This window comes from Corvus cornix, chromosome 7, assembly GCF_000738735.6.
Source record: "Corvus cornix cornix isolate S_Up_H32 chromosome 7, ASM73873v5, whole genome shotgun sequence".
Lineage (NCBI taxonomy): Eukaryota > Metazoa > Chordata > Aves > Passeriformes > Corvidae > Corvus > Corvus cornix.
Window position 1 is genome coordinate 34699716 of NC_046337.1, and position 17917 is coordinate 34717632.

General features: G+C 55.3%; 2 protein-coding genes and 1 long non-coding RNA gene across 3 annotated transcripts; all 3 read right to left on the reverse strand.

The window, feature by feature from the left end:
• Positions 1-3791: 3791 nt before the first annotated feature.
• On the reverse strand, positions 3792-6846 carry LOC120410317. Its single transcript, XM_039555542.1, has 8 exons — positions 6578-6846; positions 5978-6280; positions 5624-5756; positions 5155-5302; positions 4723-4910; positions 4497-4634; positions 4003-4210; positions 3792-3938 (listed from the first exon to the last, which is right to left on the reverse strand). Exons 1-8 carry the CDS (start codon positions 6696-6698, stop codon positions 3792-3794), a joined length of 1386 nt encoding a protein of 461 aa, XP_039411476.1. The 5' UTR covers positions 6699-6846.
• Positions 6847-10279: 3433 nt separating this feature from the next.
• LOC120410318 (mitogen-activated protein kinase kinase kinase 1-like) lies at positions 10280-15640 on the reverse strand. Its single transcript, XM_039555543.1, has 4 exons — positions 15486-15640; positions 14111-14184; positions 10876-11343; positions 10280-10585 (listed from the first exon to the last, which is right to left on the reverse strand). The coding sequence occupies exons 1-4, from the start codon at positions 15638-15640 to the stop codon at positions 10386-10388; spliced, it is 897 nt and encodes a 298-aa protein (XP_039411477.1). The 3' UTR covers positions 10280-10385.
• Positions 15641-15820: 180 nt separating this feature from the next.
• On the reverse strand, positions 15821-17580 carry LOC120410257. Its single transcript, XR_005602273.1, has 3 exons — positions 17341-17580; positions 17042-17098; positions 15821-16743 (listed from the first exon to the last, which is right to left on the reverse strand). It is a non-coding gene; the product is annotated as an uncharacterized LOC120410257 (long non-coding RNA).
• Positions 17581-17917: the final 337 nt, after the last annotated feature.

Genomic DNA, 17917 nt, shown 5'->3' on the forward strand with positions numbered 1-17917 from the left:
GTAATAACAGACCATCTTACCCATTAGGTGGAAGCTGTTCCCACTGTCAGAGTCACAGCCAATGTAGTATGTAAAATCCTCTTAGAACAAATTATTCCTGGGTATGGAATGACTAATAAGATAGACTCAGACAGAGGGACACACTTTACATCAAAAGTTCTGCATCAACTAACTCAAGCCTTGGGAATAAAATGGGAACTACATACCCCATGGCATCCACAGAATTCAGGATGGGCAGAGAGGATGAACCAAACTTTAAAGAGACCTTAACTAAATAATAATTGAAACTCAAATGTCGGGGGTAAAATGCCTACCTCTGGCTTTATTGAGGTGCGGACACAACCCAGGTCAGACCTGGGTAGTGTCACCTTGCGAATGATGTTTGGGTTACCCTTTCTGACCACTCTCAACATGAAACTGCCTACCTAATGAAGTAGGGGAAATGAGTGTTAAAGGATATGTCAGCGCAATTGCAAGGACCCTTGAAGATTCGCGGTTGAAAGGGATAATCTCTCCAACCACCCGATTTAGAATTTAAAATCCCATATATACATACCAGGGAGTGGAGTACAATAGTAAAAACATTGGAAAAAGCAATCTTTTAACTCCAGTAATGGAAGGTCTTTTCCAGGTACTACTGACAACTGAGGCAGTGATCCGGACCAAGGAGCAAGGGTGGCTCCACGCCAGCAGAATCAAAGGACCTGTGGAAGAACCTAAGGAGTGGACTATAACATCTAAGCCTGGTGATACCAAGTTGACTCTTAAGCAGGAACTGTGTGGTAATGCACTGGGAAGACCCAAATGATCCAAGGGATGCACCAAGAATCACACCTGATTGGGAAATAAGGCCAAGCTTATATCAGTGGTTTCAAGTGTTGCCTGGACAGGTCCTGAGACACCTCCAATACCCCCCTTGGGGAGGAATACTTCCACTCCAAACGGGAGGATCAGGACTATTTCGGTCAGAGAGTCCTCATATTCTGGCCTTAGCCTGTGACTTATTTAAAAAAGAGGAGGAATTGTCACTTCTAACAGTGTCATACCATATACCCTGTCTGATTCATCCCAGTACTGGACATGCTAGCTGGGTTAAATGTAAAGGTCTAGACTGTAAAAAATATTGGTATTGTAGTTCACTAAAATGACACTCTCATTGCATGAAGTGTCGAATGCCAGATCTATTCCCCATCCAGGTAGAGCAAAAACAGCTGAAATAGTAACCCTGCTTTGTGGATGGGAATTACTAGTGCCTGTTGAATGGGAGATACCTGAGGAACAGTGGGAAGCTACAATTAAGAAGGGTCAAAAGCAACTTGCTTAGAAATTAGCAAAGAGGAAGTGACGAGGAAATAGAGGGCAAGACCGAATTGACCACTGTATTTGCCACCAAGAAGATCATATACCCCTGCTGTGGGTAGCAACCCCATAGGCATGGAAGGTGGAGGTATAAGCCATATCGGACTTCTGTTATTCCTTTATCTGTCACTCCTCTTTTGTCTCTTCCCTCTGGGGATACCGACAAAGCCATACCATAGGTATTACCAAAAGCTGTATATGGAAAACCACCGAGGTTCCATTTTCATTGCGCATACCCATGTCAACAGTCACTGTTATAACCCATCCAAATTAGGAAACTGTATGCAAAATGGAAAAAAATACTTGATTGTAGAAAACTTAGGAACAAGTGGTAGCAGGTTGGGAAGTAAATGTCCAAAAGGGGAAAGATGGATTTGTTTCACATATATTGTTGGGAGTAAAGTCTCAGGCTTAGTAAAAGAACAACTGGTAAACAAGAAGGCAAATCTAGCACAGCAATCTAATTCTGTATCGACCCCAAGTCAAGACATGTATGTGAAACTCAAACAACAATTAGAAAATGAAAAGGAGATCTCAAATTTGGAGAAAACCTGTTTGTGGAATTAGGGGAAAGGATAGGTAAGGAGCTTAATGTAACCAACTGTTGGGTCTGTGGAGGGCCTCTGATGACAGAGGAATGGCCATGGAAAGGCAATAGCTTAGGCCCAGTAGAACTCCTTAAGTGAAATCGGACAAAGATAAGGGGAGAAAACAGACCAGAAGGGTGGGTACTGAGTTCAACAGTGATAGGAGAGGAGTGTCTCTGGTGTACCGGGAACAATTTCCTCAACGAAGTAGGAAATACTCCCTGTAAGAGTTATACAGTCAGTAATGGAACTTTTGCATGGTGAGTTCCTGAGAAACCAGCTCTGTACTGGACTCGGAGAAAAACAAAGGAAGAGAATTGTAAGTACAGTAATAAGATCAAACTCTTTCAATGCAATGATACAAACAAAAATCCTTGTTTTGGGATCCCAGATATATAAAAATTTTGGGAAAATATAAATCAACAAAAATTTGATTACTGGAAGGCACCAGACGGTCTAATTTGGATATGTGGAAAAGGGCATATGCAAAGCTCCCCTCTTGGTGGAAAGGGAGTTGTACCCTGGGAATCATACACCCAGGATTCTTTCTTTTACCAGAGCCAGACGGAGATCAAGTAGGAATACCAGTGTATGAGGATTTAAAAAGAAATAAAAGAGAATTGATTGGAGGATCTCAAAAATGGAGAGATGAGGAATGGCCCGCTGAGTGCATAATTGAAACGTATGGGCCAGCCACCTGGGCACAAGATGGGAGTTGTGGGTATCGAACCCCAATTTACATGCTGAATCAGATTATAAGACTCCAAGCAGTTGTAGAAATAATAACGAACCAAACTGGTCAGGCATTGGAATTACTAGCTAGCCAACAAAGCCAAACAAGAGCTGCGGTGTATCAAAATAGGTTGCCTTTAGATTATCTATTGGCTGAAGAAGGAGGTGTTTGTGGAAAATTTAATACATCAGATTGTTGTTTGAAGATAGATGACCATAGGGATGCCATCCTAGATATAGCCAAAAATATCAGAAAAATAGCCCATGTACTGGTCCAAAAGTGGGAATCCGCACTAAAACTTAGCTGGTGGGATAATGTATTGGGAATAGAATGGTGGAAGAAGGTAGGTTTTTTCCTTTTATGTGCCACTGTGGGCTTGGTATTTCTCCCTTGCCTGATCCCATTTTATTCGATTAATATCTACCATAGTCCAAGGCATGCAAATAGTACCAATGCCTGTGGAACCAAAATTGGCTACATCTGGAACGGCACAAAAATCATGATGCTGAAGATGCAAAATGATATCAAAGACCCCTTCAAAGAAGCAAGATTGATTTGGGAGAAAAATGAGCAAATAATAAAGGCTAGAAAACAAGGGATACTGCTCAAGCCAAATGATCTGTAAAAAAAAGAAAAAAAGGTATTGTTATGAATGTATTGTGATGTTGGCTTTTCGCATGTTCCATAATGTTACAAAAACTTTACCTAGGTTCTGTAATGTAATACATGATACAGGATGTCTACTGCTTATGTAGTCAATTTAGAAAAGATAGGCAGAGAAAATCTTCACATTCTTGGAGTATCTTATCAGAGAAGAAGACAACCAGAAACCAGAGAGAAGAATTTATGGAGGGAGCAGAGACATAATGGAGCCAAGGAGGAAGATAAGGCTGATGGGATGATACACAGAAACTCCAAAGAATTTATGAATCATGCATAATTGTGATGAATATGCAATAAGAGATGTACTTTTAAAGACGATCTTTTGGATGTAGAGGTGTGCCTTTGGCTCTCTGCCAAAGCACCCGGCTGTAATACCCTTTTTGCTATTATCTCCTAATTGTCCCTTTTATTAAATGTTTTTTTAAATTTTACAAAAGTGAACTCGTTTTTCACATCACCATTGAGGGATCCTTGCTGAGCATCATGAGGCTTCTGAGTGCCAGGTGACATTTCTCCCTGCACTCGCTCTGCAGGTACCTTGACATCATCTCCAGAATGCTGTCACCGCAGTCACTCAGGTCCAGGCACTCGAGGACCTGAAAGGCACAGGGCAGTGACAGGAGCCTGGAAGCGCACAGGGCTGGGCCCAGGCAGCAGCACAGGGCGCGGGCACCGTCCCAGGCAGCTGCGGCTACGGGAGGGCAGAGAGCTGGGAGGCAGCTCTAGCGAGGCAGCGCTGGCCGTCGGGCTCACCTCCACAAGGAACGCCAGGGCGGGGAAATCCCAGTATGGCATCTCTTTGCTGAGCATCTCAAGGAGACAGCATAAGATGCTTTTACACAAGTGCAGCGATGCTTGGCTCATCTCCCTGGAAGGCAGAAAAAGGCACTCAGGCCCTGAGCTGGGGTGGGGGGGGGGCAAACCTGTCCCAGGACTGAGTCACATAGTTCTGGTCTTTCCCGACCACCCTGCGAAGGGACCTGGGCCCTTTGGGAGGCGGCTGCTCCGGGGCACCCTCCTCTCCCGGCCTTTTCCCGTCAGCTCAGCCGTTCCTCGGTGACAAGGCCCTCTGGCCTACGACCACGGCCACCGTGTGGGGCACCCTGGGCACAGGGCACAAAAGCCGAGGGCAGCGGGGGAGAAGGGGGTCTCACCTGGCCAGCAGACCCACTGCATAGTGGTGGGTGTCGGCACAGAGCAGCGTGTCCCAGCCACGCTTGCGCTCCATTGCCATCACCACGTGCTCACACTGGAGAAGGCAGAGCAGGGCCTTCAGGGTCCGCACTGCAAACCTGTGTGCAGAGCAAAGCCCAGGTCACGCTGGGGGACTGGCTCCTGCCCTGGCGACATGGGAGGGACAGGAGGACTGGGATGGAGCACCTGCTGGGGTTGGTGGCAAGGCCGTGTTCCTCCTGGCATCCCTTCCAGAAGGTATTGACCTCCTCTGGCGTATGCAATGTGCTGAAGTACACTTGGAAGAGGAGATGCGCAAAGAGGCGGGGGAAAAAGAATATCAGTACGTGTGGGACACAGGGCACCTGGAGGATCTTCCACATCACCACAGTTGCCTGCAAAGGACAAACCACCCTGAGACAGCGCCCAGTGCCAAGGCGTCCACGTGGCAGGGCCAGAGCATGGAAGGGGGAGGCCAGGGGAGACGTAGGCGGAGCACCTGGCCTGGTGCCCCTGAACCTGCCCCTAGCCCAGGTTTCAGCCCAGCGCCTGAGGCAGGGAGACGCAGTGGGGGCAGGAGGATGGAGAGCTGATGGAAGGTGGCCTGGGGGCGAGCAAAGGCCAGTTCCAGAAACTCACAGCCAGGGCAAAGACATCTGTGTCGTCGCCATCGGAGGTGCGCATGCTGTGCTCTGGCCAGCTCCCCAGCACATCGAGGAGCAGCAGCTGCGCCAGCTCCGCAGTCCTGGGCGAGGACATGATTGTCGTCCACATGGTCGCAGCAGCTCTGTGGGGTCAGAACTCTGTGTCGGGGGGTGTCAGCCACAGCACCGTGGCCTGGGCAGCTGTAGGGGCCCGGGCTGACTGCCAGCTCTGCTTCTGCCCACGGCCCTTCACCAGCAGCACCCAGGCAGCCCACCCTGTGGGCACCGGCCCCTGAGGGGCAGGGAGGGAGCATGGCAGCAGGCCTTGGGGGCTGACATGCCACGGCTGGAAAATGGAGGAGCCAGAGGGCGCCTGGAACTCTCCGATTGTCACGCGCCTGGGAGACAGGCTCCACAGGGTGATGGGCTGGTGAGCCTGAGCCCTTTGGCAGGTGGGCCCATACCTGTCACACAATGGGGCCACACGCAGGAGAGTCATGACTACATCAGCTGGCTGTGCCGCTGTCAGCTCCAGCAGGGTATTGTCCAGCCTGTGCTCAGCAGGCTCATTGGCCACGAGCCAATCGGTGGATGTACCTCACCATGGCAGGCACCTGGAGAAGGTACGGGGAGAGCTGGAAGCTGCCAGAGGGAGTAATGTCCCCCAGCTTCCCCAGAGAACTGCTTTCCCTTCCCACCACACTGGGATGGCCTCAAAGGCTTAAAGTGACCAGCAGGCGTGGCTTGGCAAGCCATGTGACTCCTGGGGGAACTGAACCCTGGCCACATGCTGCTTACTTGCTCTGGACTGGAAACACCCTGCTTCACAAGCAAATCCAGCAGGGCGGCACTGGTCTCGTATGTGAAGACCTCTGAGTATGGTAATGACCCCAGTGCCCATGACGCTGGTCTCTTTCTCCCGAATGCTCCTGATGAATTGCAAACCATCTGTAGGAGGAGGGCAAGAGGAGAAGGATGTTCCATGGGGTGCTCCAAGCACAGTGCTCGGCTGAGCAGCGACAGCAGGCCCAGCCCAGGTGGGGATGGCTGCAGGTACCTGCGCTGTTCTGCGGAAGCGGCCCGGGTGGGGTCCTGCTCTTGTGTCCGGTCCACAGCTGCATCTGGCAAAGAGCGAGCATAGCCAGAGCTGAGGGGCTGCGGGAGAGGCCGGAGAACGCAGTCCAGCCCTGCGCTCCCCAGGCAGGGTCAGCCCCGGGATAGCCAGGGGATGGAGCACGACTGCTGTGGGGGGGTCTGGCCTGGCTCCTCTCCTGTCCTGTCCATGGGCATTTTCCCAGGAGATGGGATGAGATGGGATGGGATGGGATGGGATGGGATGGGATGGATGGGATGGGATGGGATGGGGCGGGGCCAAGCCGTCTGCTGGAACAACCCTGTGGCCCAGCTCTGTCACTCACCCTCCTGCAGCGGCTGGGCCTGCTCCACCTCTGCAGGCTGCTGTGCGGGGGCAGCTCCAGGGCCTTCTTCCTCCTCATTCACCCAGGCCAGCTTGGGCATGGTCGGGGGTCTCTGCTCCATGTCTCTGACTGGATTTGTGGGTACTTGCAGGAGAGATGCCTCAGAAAGCTCTGGGTCAGCAATTTATGCAGTTGTGCCTTGAAGCCCCCTGTGACAGAGAAACCTCAGGAAGGCTACAGGTCAGCAAGTCCTGCAGTCCGGTCTCAGAGGGCTCCTGCCACAAAGACAGGAGACTCCTCGTCAAGGATTGTTGTGAGGGCACCGGCCACAGGGCATGGGAGTACCTCAGGAAAAGTCCGGGGCACCCAAGTGCCACGGTCTGCCCTCGAGGGCACCTACGGAAGAGAAGCCTCGGGAAGGCCACAGGTCACCAAGTCCCGTGGTCTGGCCTCGACGGGTCACCTGCAGGAATAACGTTCGGAAACAGCTCCGGCGTCCTGGCAAGGAACGAGTGCGCTGCTGGCGGGGCCCCTCACGGCACCGCTCTGTCCCGTCCTGTCCCGTCGCGTGCTGCCGAGGCACTTGGCGTGGCTGCGTCGCCGCCAGCCCCTATGTCAGCCACGTAGGTCACAAAGGGCCCTAAGGGGACAACCCTGTCCCGTTCCATCCCACCGGTGACCATGCTGCACCGTGTCACAGAAGGGCCCTTGGCACACGCTGCCCACCCTGCCCCGGGGGCCGCCCCCAGCCCACTCCAAGTGGCCCGGTTGGAAGGAATGCCTTGCCCCCAAGTGTCGTAAGGCAGCCAAACAGGGAACTTTAGCATCGGCTCCAGCCATAAGCAAACGCTCCCCTGCTCTGTCGGCTCGGGGCAGCACCCAGAGCCCCCCCAGCTGCCAACACAGCTGTGGCAAGAAGGGCGCAAGGTCTTCCACAGAAGCTGGCATGGCTTCCTTGGGACACGTCCCAGCTGGTGGCCATTCTAAGCCGGGGCTGTGACACAGACAGGGAACGTGTGGGTCAGGGCGCGAATGCTGCTCTGACCCCAGGGCCCCGGGGAGCACTGAAATCAGCAGGTGTGGCAGAGCCCCCTCCGAAGCAGACCTGCCACCCCCTGAGCCCTGGCAGCGCTGGTGCCCGTCTCCTGCCCCAGAGACCTGTGCCCCTGGGGGCTTCTCTGCCAGAGGGCAGCCAAAGCCAAGGTGCATTGGGGTCTGTGCTCCTTCCTGCAGGGGGCTGTTGGCAGGAGCAGCTGGAGTGACTGGGGGGAGCACTTGGTATCCAACAGGAGATGTTGTTCCTTCCTGGAGTGAATTTTTTCATGGAAGGGATTAGCAGTAGCACCAGAACAGCATCAGCTGCTGAGTTTCGCAGGACAAAGAGATTCTACTGAGACACTGTGAAGTTTCCTTGTACTTTTCTGTCTTTCTTGCATTCTGGAAATAAAAGAATTGGCTCAGCCTCTGATATTCAACATTCCAGTTGCTGCGTGTCTGGCTGCGGCAGCTCACGTCCAAACACAACTGCGTCCCTGCTGAGCAGGGCAATGGGCGGCTTAAAACAGGGAGGTTCCCCAGGGAACATCAAGGGAGACACCTGGGGAAGCGCAGAGGATAGGGATAGCTCTGGGAGGAGAAGCTGTTCTGTGTCTCTGATGATGGTGCCAGCACCCTGAAGGAGCAGCCAAGACAGGCCCTGGAAGCAGGCATGTCCTGCCCTTTTCTGCTGTCACATGGACATGGAACACACTTGTTGCCACAGGTCCAGCAGACGTGATGCAGGAACAATGGAGGGCCATGCATTGGTAGGGAATGGCCTCCAGCAAGAGCAAAGCAGGATCCTCTAGCAGCAAAGCCAGAGCTTGTGAACCGGGCCATCTCCTCTACACACAACAATGTGCTTCCCTCCAGCCTTGAACCTCAGCCACAGGAGTCCCTACTTTTACTCAGCATCTGCTGCTTCTTCAGTTCTGCTGCTCCATCAGATCAAGGCTGAACCCATTTGCTGTAGTGATTTACCACAGAAGCAGCGTGAAGCATTAAATACCAGGGAGCAATTAATATTTCTGCAGCCAACTAATTTTTGAAAATATAACTACTAAAGATGTCATGAAGGTCTCTGAAGGGCGTGCGGGTGCCCTGCATGCCACTGAGGCGACGTGGGGGTCACTGAGGGGATGCGGGTGTCTGGCTTGTTCCTGAGGGTATGTCGGAGTCACTGAGGGAACATGAGGGTCACTTGAGGGGGAGACGGGCATGCCGCGTGTCGCTGAGCGGCCGTGCCGGTCGCTGAAGGTACGCGAGGGCCGCTGAAGGGACGTGGGCGCGCCCTGAAGCACACGGGAGGGGTGGGCGGTTCCCCACTGCGCTGGCGCCGCCTCCTCCGTGCCGAAGGGGGGTGGTTTCCCACCCCGCCGTCCCCTCAGCCACGGGGCGGGAACTTGAACCCGCTGTGTCCACCCCTCTCGGCGAGGTGCCGGGCAGGCTTCCATAAGCGGTGTGGGAGAGGCCCTGGGGCAGCCCTGCCCTGAGCCACACAGAGGGCGATGGGGCAGTGTTTGCACAGGACTAGAGGGTGTTTCAGTTTGTGGAAGGTAAACCTGAAGGAGCTTAAAGGGAGAGAACTTCATAGCGGAGGAATGCTGGAATTACCTGGTGTCACCTGTAGGGAACAGAATGAATAATTGGGGGTTAAAGTTGAGGTAATCACTGGACTGGGAGAATGAAATCAGAGGTAATCTGTGGAGCACATGTGGTGGACGTTTTGGCGGGAAAATTTGAGGTGATCTCTAGGGAATAAAATTGCTTTTGAGGAAAAGTCTGAGGTAATTTGTAGAGAGCCCAGGGAAAATTTTGTGACAAAACCTGAGGTAAACTTTAGGGGACAGAAAGAACATTTTGGGGGTAAAATCTCAGGTTATCTGACTTCCCACAAGCTTGTCCTGTGCCCCAGCAGGGGGCCTTGGCCTCCTTGTTCCCAGCCAGCCCATCCTCAGGGCCTCGGGAGTGCCCCCACCCTCCTTCCGAGGCCCAGCCTCCAGGGCTTCTGCCGCAGGCCTGGGAGGCGCTTCGGGAAAGCGCCAGAGCAGCCGGGCAGCAGGAACGAGGCGGCTGCCTGGGGGCCTCTTGACACCCAATTCCTCAGGCCTTCCCACCACCCCAGCCTTCTGTCCCCTTGGAGCCTCCTGCCACCCACTCCCTCAACATCCCCCTTGTGCCTTCCCACTGCCTTGTCCCATCAGGGACTCTGCAGCACCTCATCCCTTCACGGCCTCCCACCGCCCCGGCCCTTCAGGCTCTCCCCCACCACGGCCAAGCCGCCCGGCAGCGGCACAGCCCCAATGGAGCTCCAGAGGAGCTGGACAGAGAGGCACCTCGGAGCCCTCAGCAATGCTGCCAGCAACACACGGGCAGGAGGACACAGATGGTGGCTCCGACCTGGGACAGGGCTTGTGGCCATCTCCCGGCACCAGTCCCGCAGGGATCCCCGCAGCTCCGGCCCCTGCCCACCCGCTCTGTCGGCACCGTTAAGGCTTCAGCACAACCACCAAAGGCCAAGGGGCTTCTGGCCATTTCCCCTTCCACCCTGCACACCCAAGCAACTTGCTAAATGCAAGCACCCTTTCTCCCCTCTTCCCCTGTGCCCTGCAGACACTGGGCATGAAAAGAAAGCTCCTGGGACTCTGTGTATTATACAACACATTCTATATTTACATACTAAAGAAAAATGAAAAGAAGAAAAGAACAATCCTAAAGAAAAGAAAAATCCCTGCTGGCCCAGGTGGGCCCAGAAGACAGAGTAGAGAGCTCAGCTCTCTGCAGAGCTCCAACAGCACAGCCAGCCACGGCCCCGCAGTTGAGGCTGTGTCTTCCATGCACCAAGGAGCTGATTTCGCAGGTTCCAGAAGATGGAGATCAGAGCCCTCTCTACTGGCCTGAGAAGGTGCAACATTTCTTGTTCCAGGCTACCGATGGCGAGGCTGATGTCCTCTGCTGTATCTTCAAGGGCTGGGACAGAGTGGAACAGAGCCATGGTCAGATCCGGGATCCGCAGGGAGCCGAGGAGCGCCCCCTGCCAGGGCCATCTCAGCCCGCTCTTGCCATGGCCAGGAGGGAGCAGGGACAAACGGGATCAGCCTGAAGTTGCTGGCCACAAATGCCCCACGTGCCCCTGAAAAATCTCTGTGCTCTGCCCAAGGCACCCCTCGCCCACACAGGGAGCAGAGCCCTCCGCAGCCGGGGCAGGGATTGCAGCTCCCCCCGCCAGCCCCTGCTGACAGCCCGCGGTCCTCACTCACCTTTGTAGATCAGCTCGAGCTCTTCCTGCTGCCCCCTCAAGCGCCGCCCGGCGATCCCTGGGAACACAGAGCCTGTCACGGCCCCAGCGGCACAGCTCCCTCCCAGCAGCGCTGCCAGCTCCGTGGCTCTCCTCCCCCCGGCAGGGCTCAGCCCGGGTCCTTGCCGCATCCTGACGCCCGAGGGCAGGCGGGGCTCCACGGCCCCGGGCCCGGATCCCGCTGCCGGGGCAGCAGCCGGGGCCGGGGCCGAGCTGTGGCAGGGTGGGAAGGGGCCCCTGACGGCCGCCTCTCGCAGGGGCTCCTGTGGGCTGTACAGGTACGGCAGGGCCCGGCGCAAGTGCTCAGCCGCTCGGCTCCTGTCCTCTGCCAGCTGCAGAGAGCGCCAGGAGGGAAGGGTTGGCGCGGGCTCAGCCCCTTGGCCAGGCGCTTCCCACTCATCAAGACAACCACTCGATGGCGCTGTCGACTCTCAAAAGAAGGAAATGCACCAAGCCCTGCTCGAAAGCACCCCACGGACAGAGCCAAGCTGAAAACGTCCCTGGCTCTGAAATCATTTGAGTCAGGAAAAAAAGATTTTGCTGGTGTTCCCCTTCCACATACAAACTCTTACTTGCACCACACCCAAACGACAACACGAACTCCTTAGTGCTAAGAAGTCTTTGCAGTCTCGCAGACTCCAGTTACAAACCTGAAAACATCCAGTAAAAACAAAGCTCCCCGAAGTGCCAGCTGAGAAAGCTGTTGCTGCTTACAACTTCAGCTGCATCCATTGAACTACACCCATCAAAGAGAAGAACTATGACCCCATCTCAAAAGAAATGGAATCCCCTCCTCCAAAAGAAAAAACATCCAGGGACTGAACCCATACAAAGGTGCCAGAACACTGTAACTGGTCATTACCTGCCCTGGTCACTCTATCAGCTGCACGTCAAGACTGAGCATAGCTGCTTACCTTGTCCAAAAGAAGTGGACTGCCAGAATTTCAGAAGGCCACCTCTTCCGAAGTGGAAGCCACATGCCAAATTGAACCTCTCAGGAGACCACTTTCAAAAGATGGAGACTGACTCTATAACTGTACAAACTGAGGCAGTGCTTCCCCACCAGGTATGTCAGGTCAGAAAGTTGCTGCCACCTTTGACTTCCACGAGGCGGCTTCTTATCTGCACACTGGGGCTAAGTGCTTTCCTTCCCATGGGAAAGCATTGCCATCCTTGTTCAGGTACTTACCAACCAAAAGTCAGATACTGCCTCCAGTATCCAATACATCTAACAATTGCTCCTACACAGAACGTGCCAAGACAGAAATGTCTTACTGGGCTACTCCTCCCCACGGTAACTTAACATCTGCTCCGCCAACACTGGCACTATATCCTTTGCTTCCCAAGGAAAGGCACTCTGAGCCATTTGGCCACATCTTACCTTCCCCTGCCTACCTCTCCCTTGCCTACATCTCCCTTGCACTGCCCTGCCTACTACTCCCTTGCTTTGCTTTGACTTGCCTATTGCTCTTTGCTATGCCTTGCCTTGCCTTTCATGCAGGCAAGGCAATGCAATCGAAGTGTAGGCAATTCTAGGCAAGTCAAGGGAGATGTAGGGAAGGCAAGACCAGTGGGGGGAAAGCAAGCGGAATGTTAGGTGAGAGAAGACCCAGACATTGTAGGCAAGGCTGGGAATAGGAAGGTAAGTCCAGGAATGTACAGCTTCTGAACTGCACAAATAATTCAAGCACACACAGAAACCTGCTTTAAGTGTTAATAACAGCTCTCTTGTCTCTTGATTGCAAAGATTCGGTCCTACAGTCCCAGACTGATGAGGAAAAGTTTAAGCGCGTTGTTTTCCCACGGGGCGCTGGACAACCAATGGGTAGGAGCACAAGAAGCTGTCGTTGAACTTTTCTCTTGCGGCTGCTACCGTGTATTCGGCAGGCAAGCAAGTTGCAAGCACGCTCTTCTTGCCACCTGTACGCTGCGCACACAAGCCCAGTGCCCTGCAGCTTCCTTCTTCGCTTTATGTAACAAGTTGCACTTTCCTTCTCCCGGAGGCGAATCATCATCTACTTCTCGCGCAGAATGCATGGCCAGCAGCGAAGAGCCCTGGCGCGCTGCTTCTGCTGAAACATTCAACTTTGCCACTCTTCAGCGCAAATGCTGCACACATCCACAGTGTGCTGTGCACGCTTCTTCCTCAGCTCTGTGTGCAATCATATGCTTTCAGATTCACAGGGTCTGAACTGTCCATCTAGCTGCCACTCAGGCAAATGTGCCAAGAGAGACGCACTTGCTGTATTAGTCCTTTCAAAGTGGCAGGCTTTCAACAGAGCACCACAATCTGGGCAATGAGAGGTAATGAAGAACACGCTCTTGCCCTGCCACACATTTCTCTCTGTGTGAGACGTCTATCCGGATCTTTGCTCCTTGCGAGGCTGTAATGGGGGCGGTGGTACTTGGAGCTGAGAAGGGCCGTGTAGAGAGCAGCACGAGCTGACGGCGCTTTGCAGGTTGTAAAGGAACCAGGGCTGCCCCATGGCTGTGGTGCAAATACAAGTTTCCACAAGCAAGCTCCCGTCCAGCTTGTTGTCCTGGCATAGTTCTCTGTGCGAGACGTAGGCGAGCAGCTTTCCCTTTTGATTCAGAATGCAAGAGAGGCAGAATATGGTGGTACATAGCTCTGCGAAGGAAAGTGCATGACACCGGCGTCTTTTGGCAGAGGCAGCATGCTGCCAGCACAGTGTTCTGTGCGAGAAGTAGACGACAATTTGCCTCCGGGAGAAGGAAAGCGCGATGTGTTACAAAAGGTGAAGAAGGAAGCCGCAGAGCACCGGGCTTGTGTGCGCAGTGTACCGAATTGCAGAAGTCCAGCAAAAGCTCGTTCATGATCAGAGGAAGCTGAGAACGCTGTTGTTGCTTCCAAAAGGAACATTCAGTGGTTGGACTCCTTCACACTACGTGGAGAAAAACCCTTTCGTACACCTTCAGTGTTGCAGAGTCCGACGAGGTAGAGCTCACACAGAAGGACGCGTCAAAAGAGAAGGGGTTCTTACAGTATCTTCTTCTCTTAGCAGCCTTGAAGCTGAGCACAACAGACTGCAGCAGGGTACCTTCTTTCTCAGAGGATCATGGTTCTTGTTTTCTCTTACCCTCATTGAGAAGTGCTGGCTTTTCCAAGGGGATCTTGCTGGGAGGTTATGCAATCTCCTTATCAGCAGGTCTCCCTCCAGGGCAGGGGCTGGGCATACCCCACAGTCTTCCACAGAAGTTGGCACGGCCTCCCTGGGACACGTCCCAGCTGGTGGCCATCCTAAAGCCGGGGCTGTGACACAGACAAGGAACATGTGGGTCAGGGCGCGAATGCTGCTCTGACCCCAGGGCCCTGGGGAGCACTGAAATCAGCAGGTGTGGCAGAGTCCCCTCCGAAGCAGACCTGCCACCCCCTGAGCCCTGGCAGCGCTGGTGCCCGTCTCCTGCCCCAGAGACCTGTTCCCCCAGGGGGCTTCTCTGCCAGAGGGCAGCCAAAGCCAAGGTGCATTGGGGGCTGTGCTGCTTCCTGCAGGGGGCTGTTGGCAGGAGCACCTGGAGCAACTGGGGGCAACACTTGGCATCTGACACGAGATGTTGCTCCTTCCTGGAATGAATTTTATCATGGAAGGGATTAGCAGTAGCACCAGAACAGCATCAGCTGCTGAGTTTCGCAGGACAAAGAGATTCTACTGAGACACTGTGAAGTTTCCTTGTACTTTTCTTTCGCCTTGTCTTTCTTGCATTCTGGAAATAAAAGAATCGGCCCAGCCTCTGATATTCAACATTCCAGTTGCTGTGTGTCTGGCTGTGGCAGCTCACGTCCAAACACAACTGCGTCCCTGCTGAGCAGGGCAATGGGCGGCTTAAAACAGGGAGGTTCCCCAGGGAACATCCAAGGAGACACCTGAGGAAGCGTAGAGGACAGGGATAGCTCTGGGAGGAGAAGCTGTTCTGTGTCTCTGATGATGGTGCCAGCACCCTGAAGGAGCAGCCAAGACAGGCCCTGGAAGCAGGCATGTCCTGCCCTTTTCTGCTGTCACATGGACATGGAACACACTTGTTGCCACAGGTCCAGCAGACGTGATGCAGGAACAATGGAGGGCCATGCATCGGTAGGGAATGGCCTCCAGCAAGAGCAAAGCAGGATCCTCTAGCAGCAAAGCCTGAGCTTGTGAACCGGGCCATCTCCTCTACCCACAACCAAGTGCTTCCCTCCACCCCTGAACATCTGCAACCACTCCCTGCTTTTCTTCAGTGCCAGCTGCATCTTCCTTTGTTCCAAGCAAGTCCAAAGTTAGTTTGGAAGCTCATGCATGTGTCTTTAAGGTGCCTGAATGGAGGAGAAGGATGGCATCTGCAGTGCAGGGCTCGTGTCCCATCAGTCTCGCTCTCACGGTGGCACTAATGCCGCTGCCTTGGGACACCTGACTGTGGAAGGTGAGTCTGCCCTCAGTCACGGCCACTGAAGTCAGTCAGGGGCACAGGCTGCAGCTGAAGCTGCCAAGCATCGCTGTGAGGCTGGCAAGGCAAGAGAAAGCCATTGTGGCCAATTCTGCTGGAGCCTTTTGCCAAGCCACGTGCAGCTGTGCCCACAGAACGCCTGTTTGGCACCCCGGCTGGTGCAGATGCCGCGTTGAGCCGGTGCCGGTGCTCAGGCTCCTGCTGTTCCTGTGCACACTCTGCTGCTGTTTCTCTGGTGTCCAGAGCGTCTTTGGTGGCAGCAAGAGCAGCCCTGCTTGAGGAGACATCGCCGTCCTCCCCATGGTGGCAGCAGCTGTGTGGGCCCAGAGCTTTGTGTCGGGGGGCCGCGGTCACAGCACCGTGGCCTTGGCAGCCACGGGGGCCCGTGCTAGCCACCAGCCCTGCCTCTGCCAACTGCCCCTTATTGGCAGCAGCCAGGGGCCGTGCCCTGGCAGGGCCCCCCTGCCCTCCTTGTCCCCAGCCAATCCAGCCTGGGCACCTCGGGGTGGTCCCCACCTCCTGCTGAGGCCTGGCCTCGAGGGCTTCTGCCACAGGCGTGGGAGACGCTTTGGGAAAGCGCCAGAGCAGCCGGATGGCAGGAACGAGGTGGCTGCCTGGGGGCTGCTTCTGGCTTCTGACACCCAGTTGGTCAGACCTTCCCACCACCTTGGCCCCTCAGGCTCTCCCCCAGCTCAGCCAAGCTGCCTGACAGCAGCACAGCCCCAATGGAGCTCCAGGCGAGCCAGATCAAGAGGCACCTCGGAGCCCTCAGCAATGCCGCCAGCAACACATGGGCAGGAGGATACAGATGGCGGTTCCTGCCTGGGACAGGGCTTGTGGCCATCTCCAGGCACCAGTCCCGCAGGGATCCCCGCAGCTCTGGCCCCTGCCCACCCGTTCTGTCAGCACCACTAAGGCTTCAGCACAACCACCAAAGGCCAAGGGGCTTCTGGCCATTTTCCCTTCAACACTGCACGCCCAGGCAACCTGTTGAGCACAAGCACCTCTTCCAGGGCGCTCCCTATGCCCTGCAGACACTGGGCACCAAAAGAAAGCTCCTGGGAGTCTGCATATTATAACATATTCTATATTTACATACTAAAGAAAAATGAAAAGAAGAAAAGAACAATCGTAAAGAAAAGGAAAATCCCCGCTGGCTCAGGTGGCCCCAGCAGACAGACCCTCCCAGATCAGCTCTCTGCAGAGCTCATGCAGCACAGCAAGCCACAGCCTGACAGACGAGGCCGTGTCTTCCATGCCCTGTGGAGCTGATCTTGCAGCCTCCGGAATGTGGAGTATGGAGCTCTCTCTACTGCTCTGAGGACATACAGTGTTTGAAGTGCCAGGCTTCTGATGGCAGGGCTGATGTCCTCTGACAGGTGTTCAAGGGCTGCAAGAGAGAGGAACAGAGCCATGCTCAGATTCCGGAACTGCAGGGAGCCAAGGAGACCCCCTTGCCAGGGCCATCCCAGCTCGCTCTTGCCATGGCCAGGAGGGAGCAGGGACAAACGGGATCAGCCTGAAGTTGCTGGCCACAAATGCCCCACGTGCCCCTGAAAAATCTCTGTGCTCTGCCCAAGGCACCCCTCGCCCACACAGGGAGCAGAGCCCTCCGCAGCCGGGGCAGGGATTGCAGCATTGCAGCTCCCTCTGAAAACTCCTGTTGACGCCTCGCTGCCGTCACTCACCTCCACAGATGAACTTGAATTCTGCCGGCTGCCTTCTAAAGCGCTGCCCGGCGATCCCTGGGAACACAGAACCTGTCACGGCCCCAGCGGCACAGCTCCCTCCCAGCAGCGCTGCCAGCCCCGTGGCCACACGCTCTCCTCCCCCCCGGCAGGGCTCAGCCCGGGTCCTTGCCGCATCCTGACGCCCGAGGGCAGGCGGGGCTCCACGGCCCCGGGCCCGGATCCCGCTGCCGGGGCAGCAGCCGGGGCCGGGGCCGAGCTGCGGCAGGGTGGGAAGGGGCCCCGGCCTCGTGGCTCACCAATGAACCTGACGGCCGCCTCTCGCAGGGGCTCCTGTGGGCTGTACAGGTACGGCAGGGCCAGGCGCAAGTGCTCAGCCGCTCGGCTCCTGTCCTCTGCCAGCTGCAGAGAGCGCCAGGAGGGAAGGGTTGGCGCGGGCTCAGCCCCTTGGCCGGGCGCTCCCTTCGCCCGGCCCTGGCCTCCCCTGCCCGCACAGCCCCAAGGCCCGGCCAGCAGCCTCTGTCACCGGGCTCTGGAAAGGGCCGAGGGCCGGCTGCTGCCCGGGGAGCTGCGGTGCCGCCCCGCCCCACAGCCCAGCTGGGCGGGGCCTCTATCGGCGCCCGGCTCGGCGCCAGAGGAGGGTGGAGAAGAGCCCGCGCAGCCCAGGGGAGGGAGCAGCGTGTGGGGCTCAGGCTGGCACCTCTGGGTGCAGCACTGAGGAGGGGCGCAGCTGCCAGCCCCACACACTGAATGCCACAGTCAGGGGGCTTCTCAAAGCTGAGACTGGTTTCCAGGCCATCCGTACCAGATACTCGCCGAACTTCTAGAGTTTCTCCTTCTTCATGGGCTTTTTGAGGTCCCTCCTCTTCAGGAACT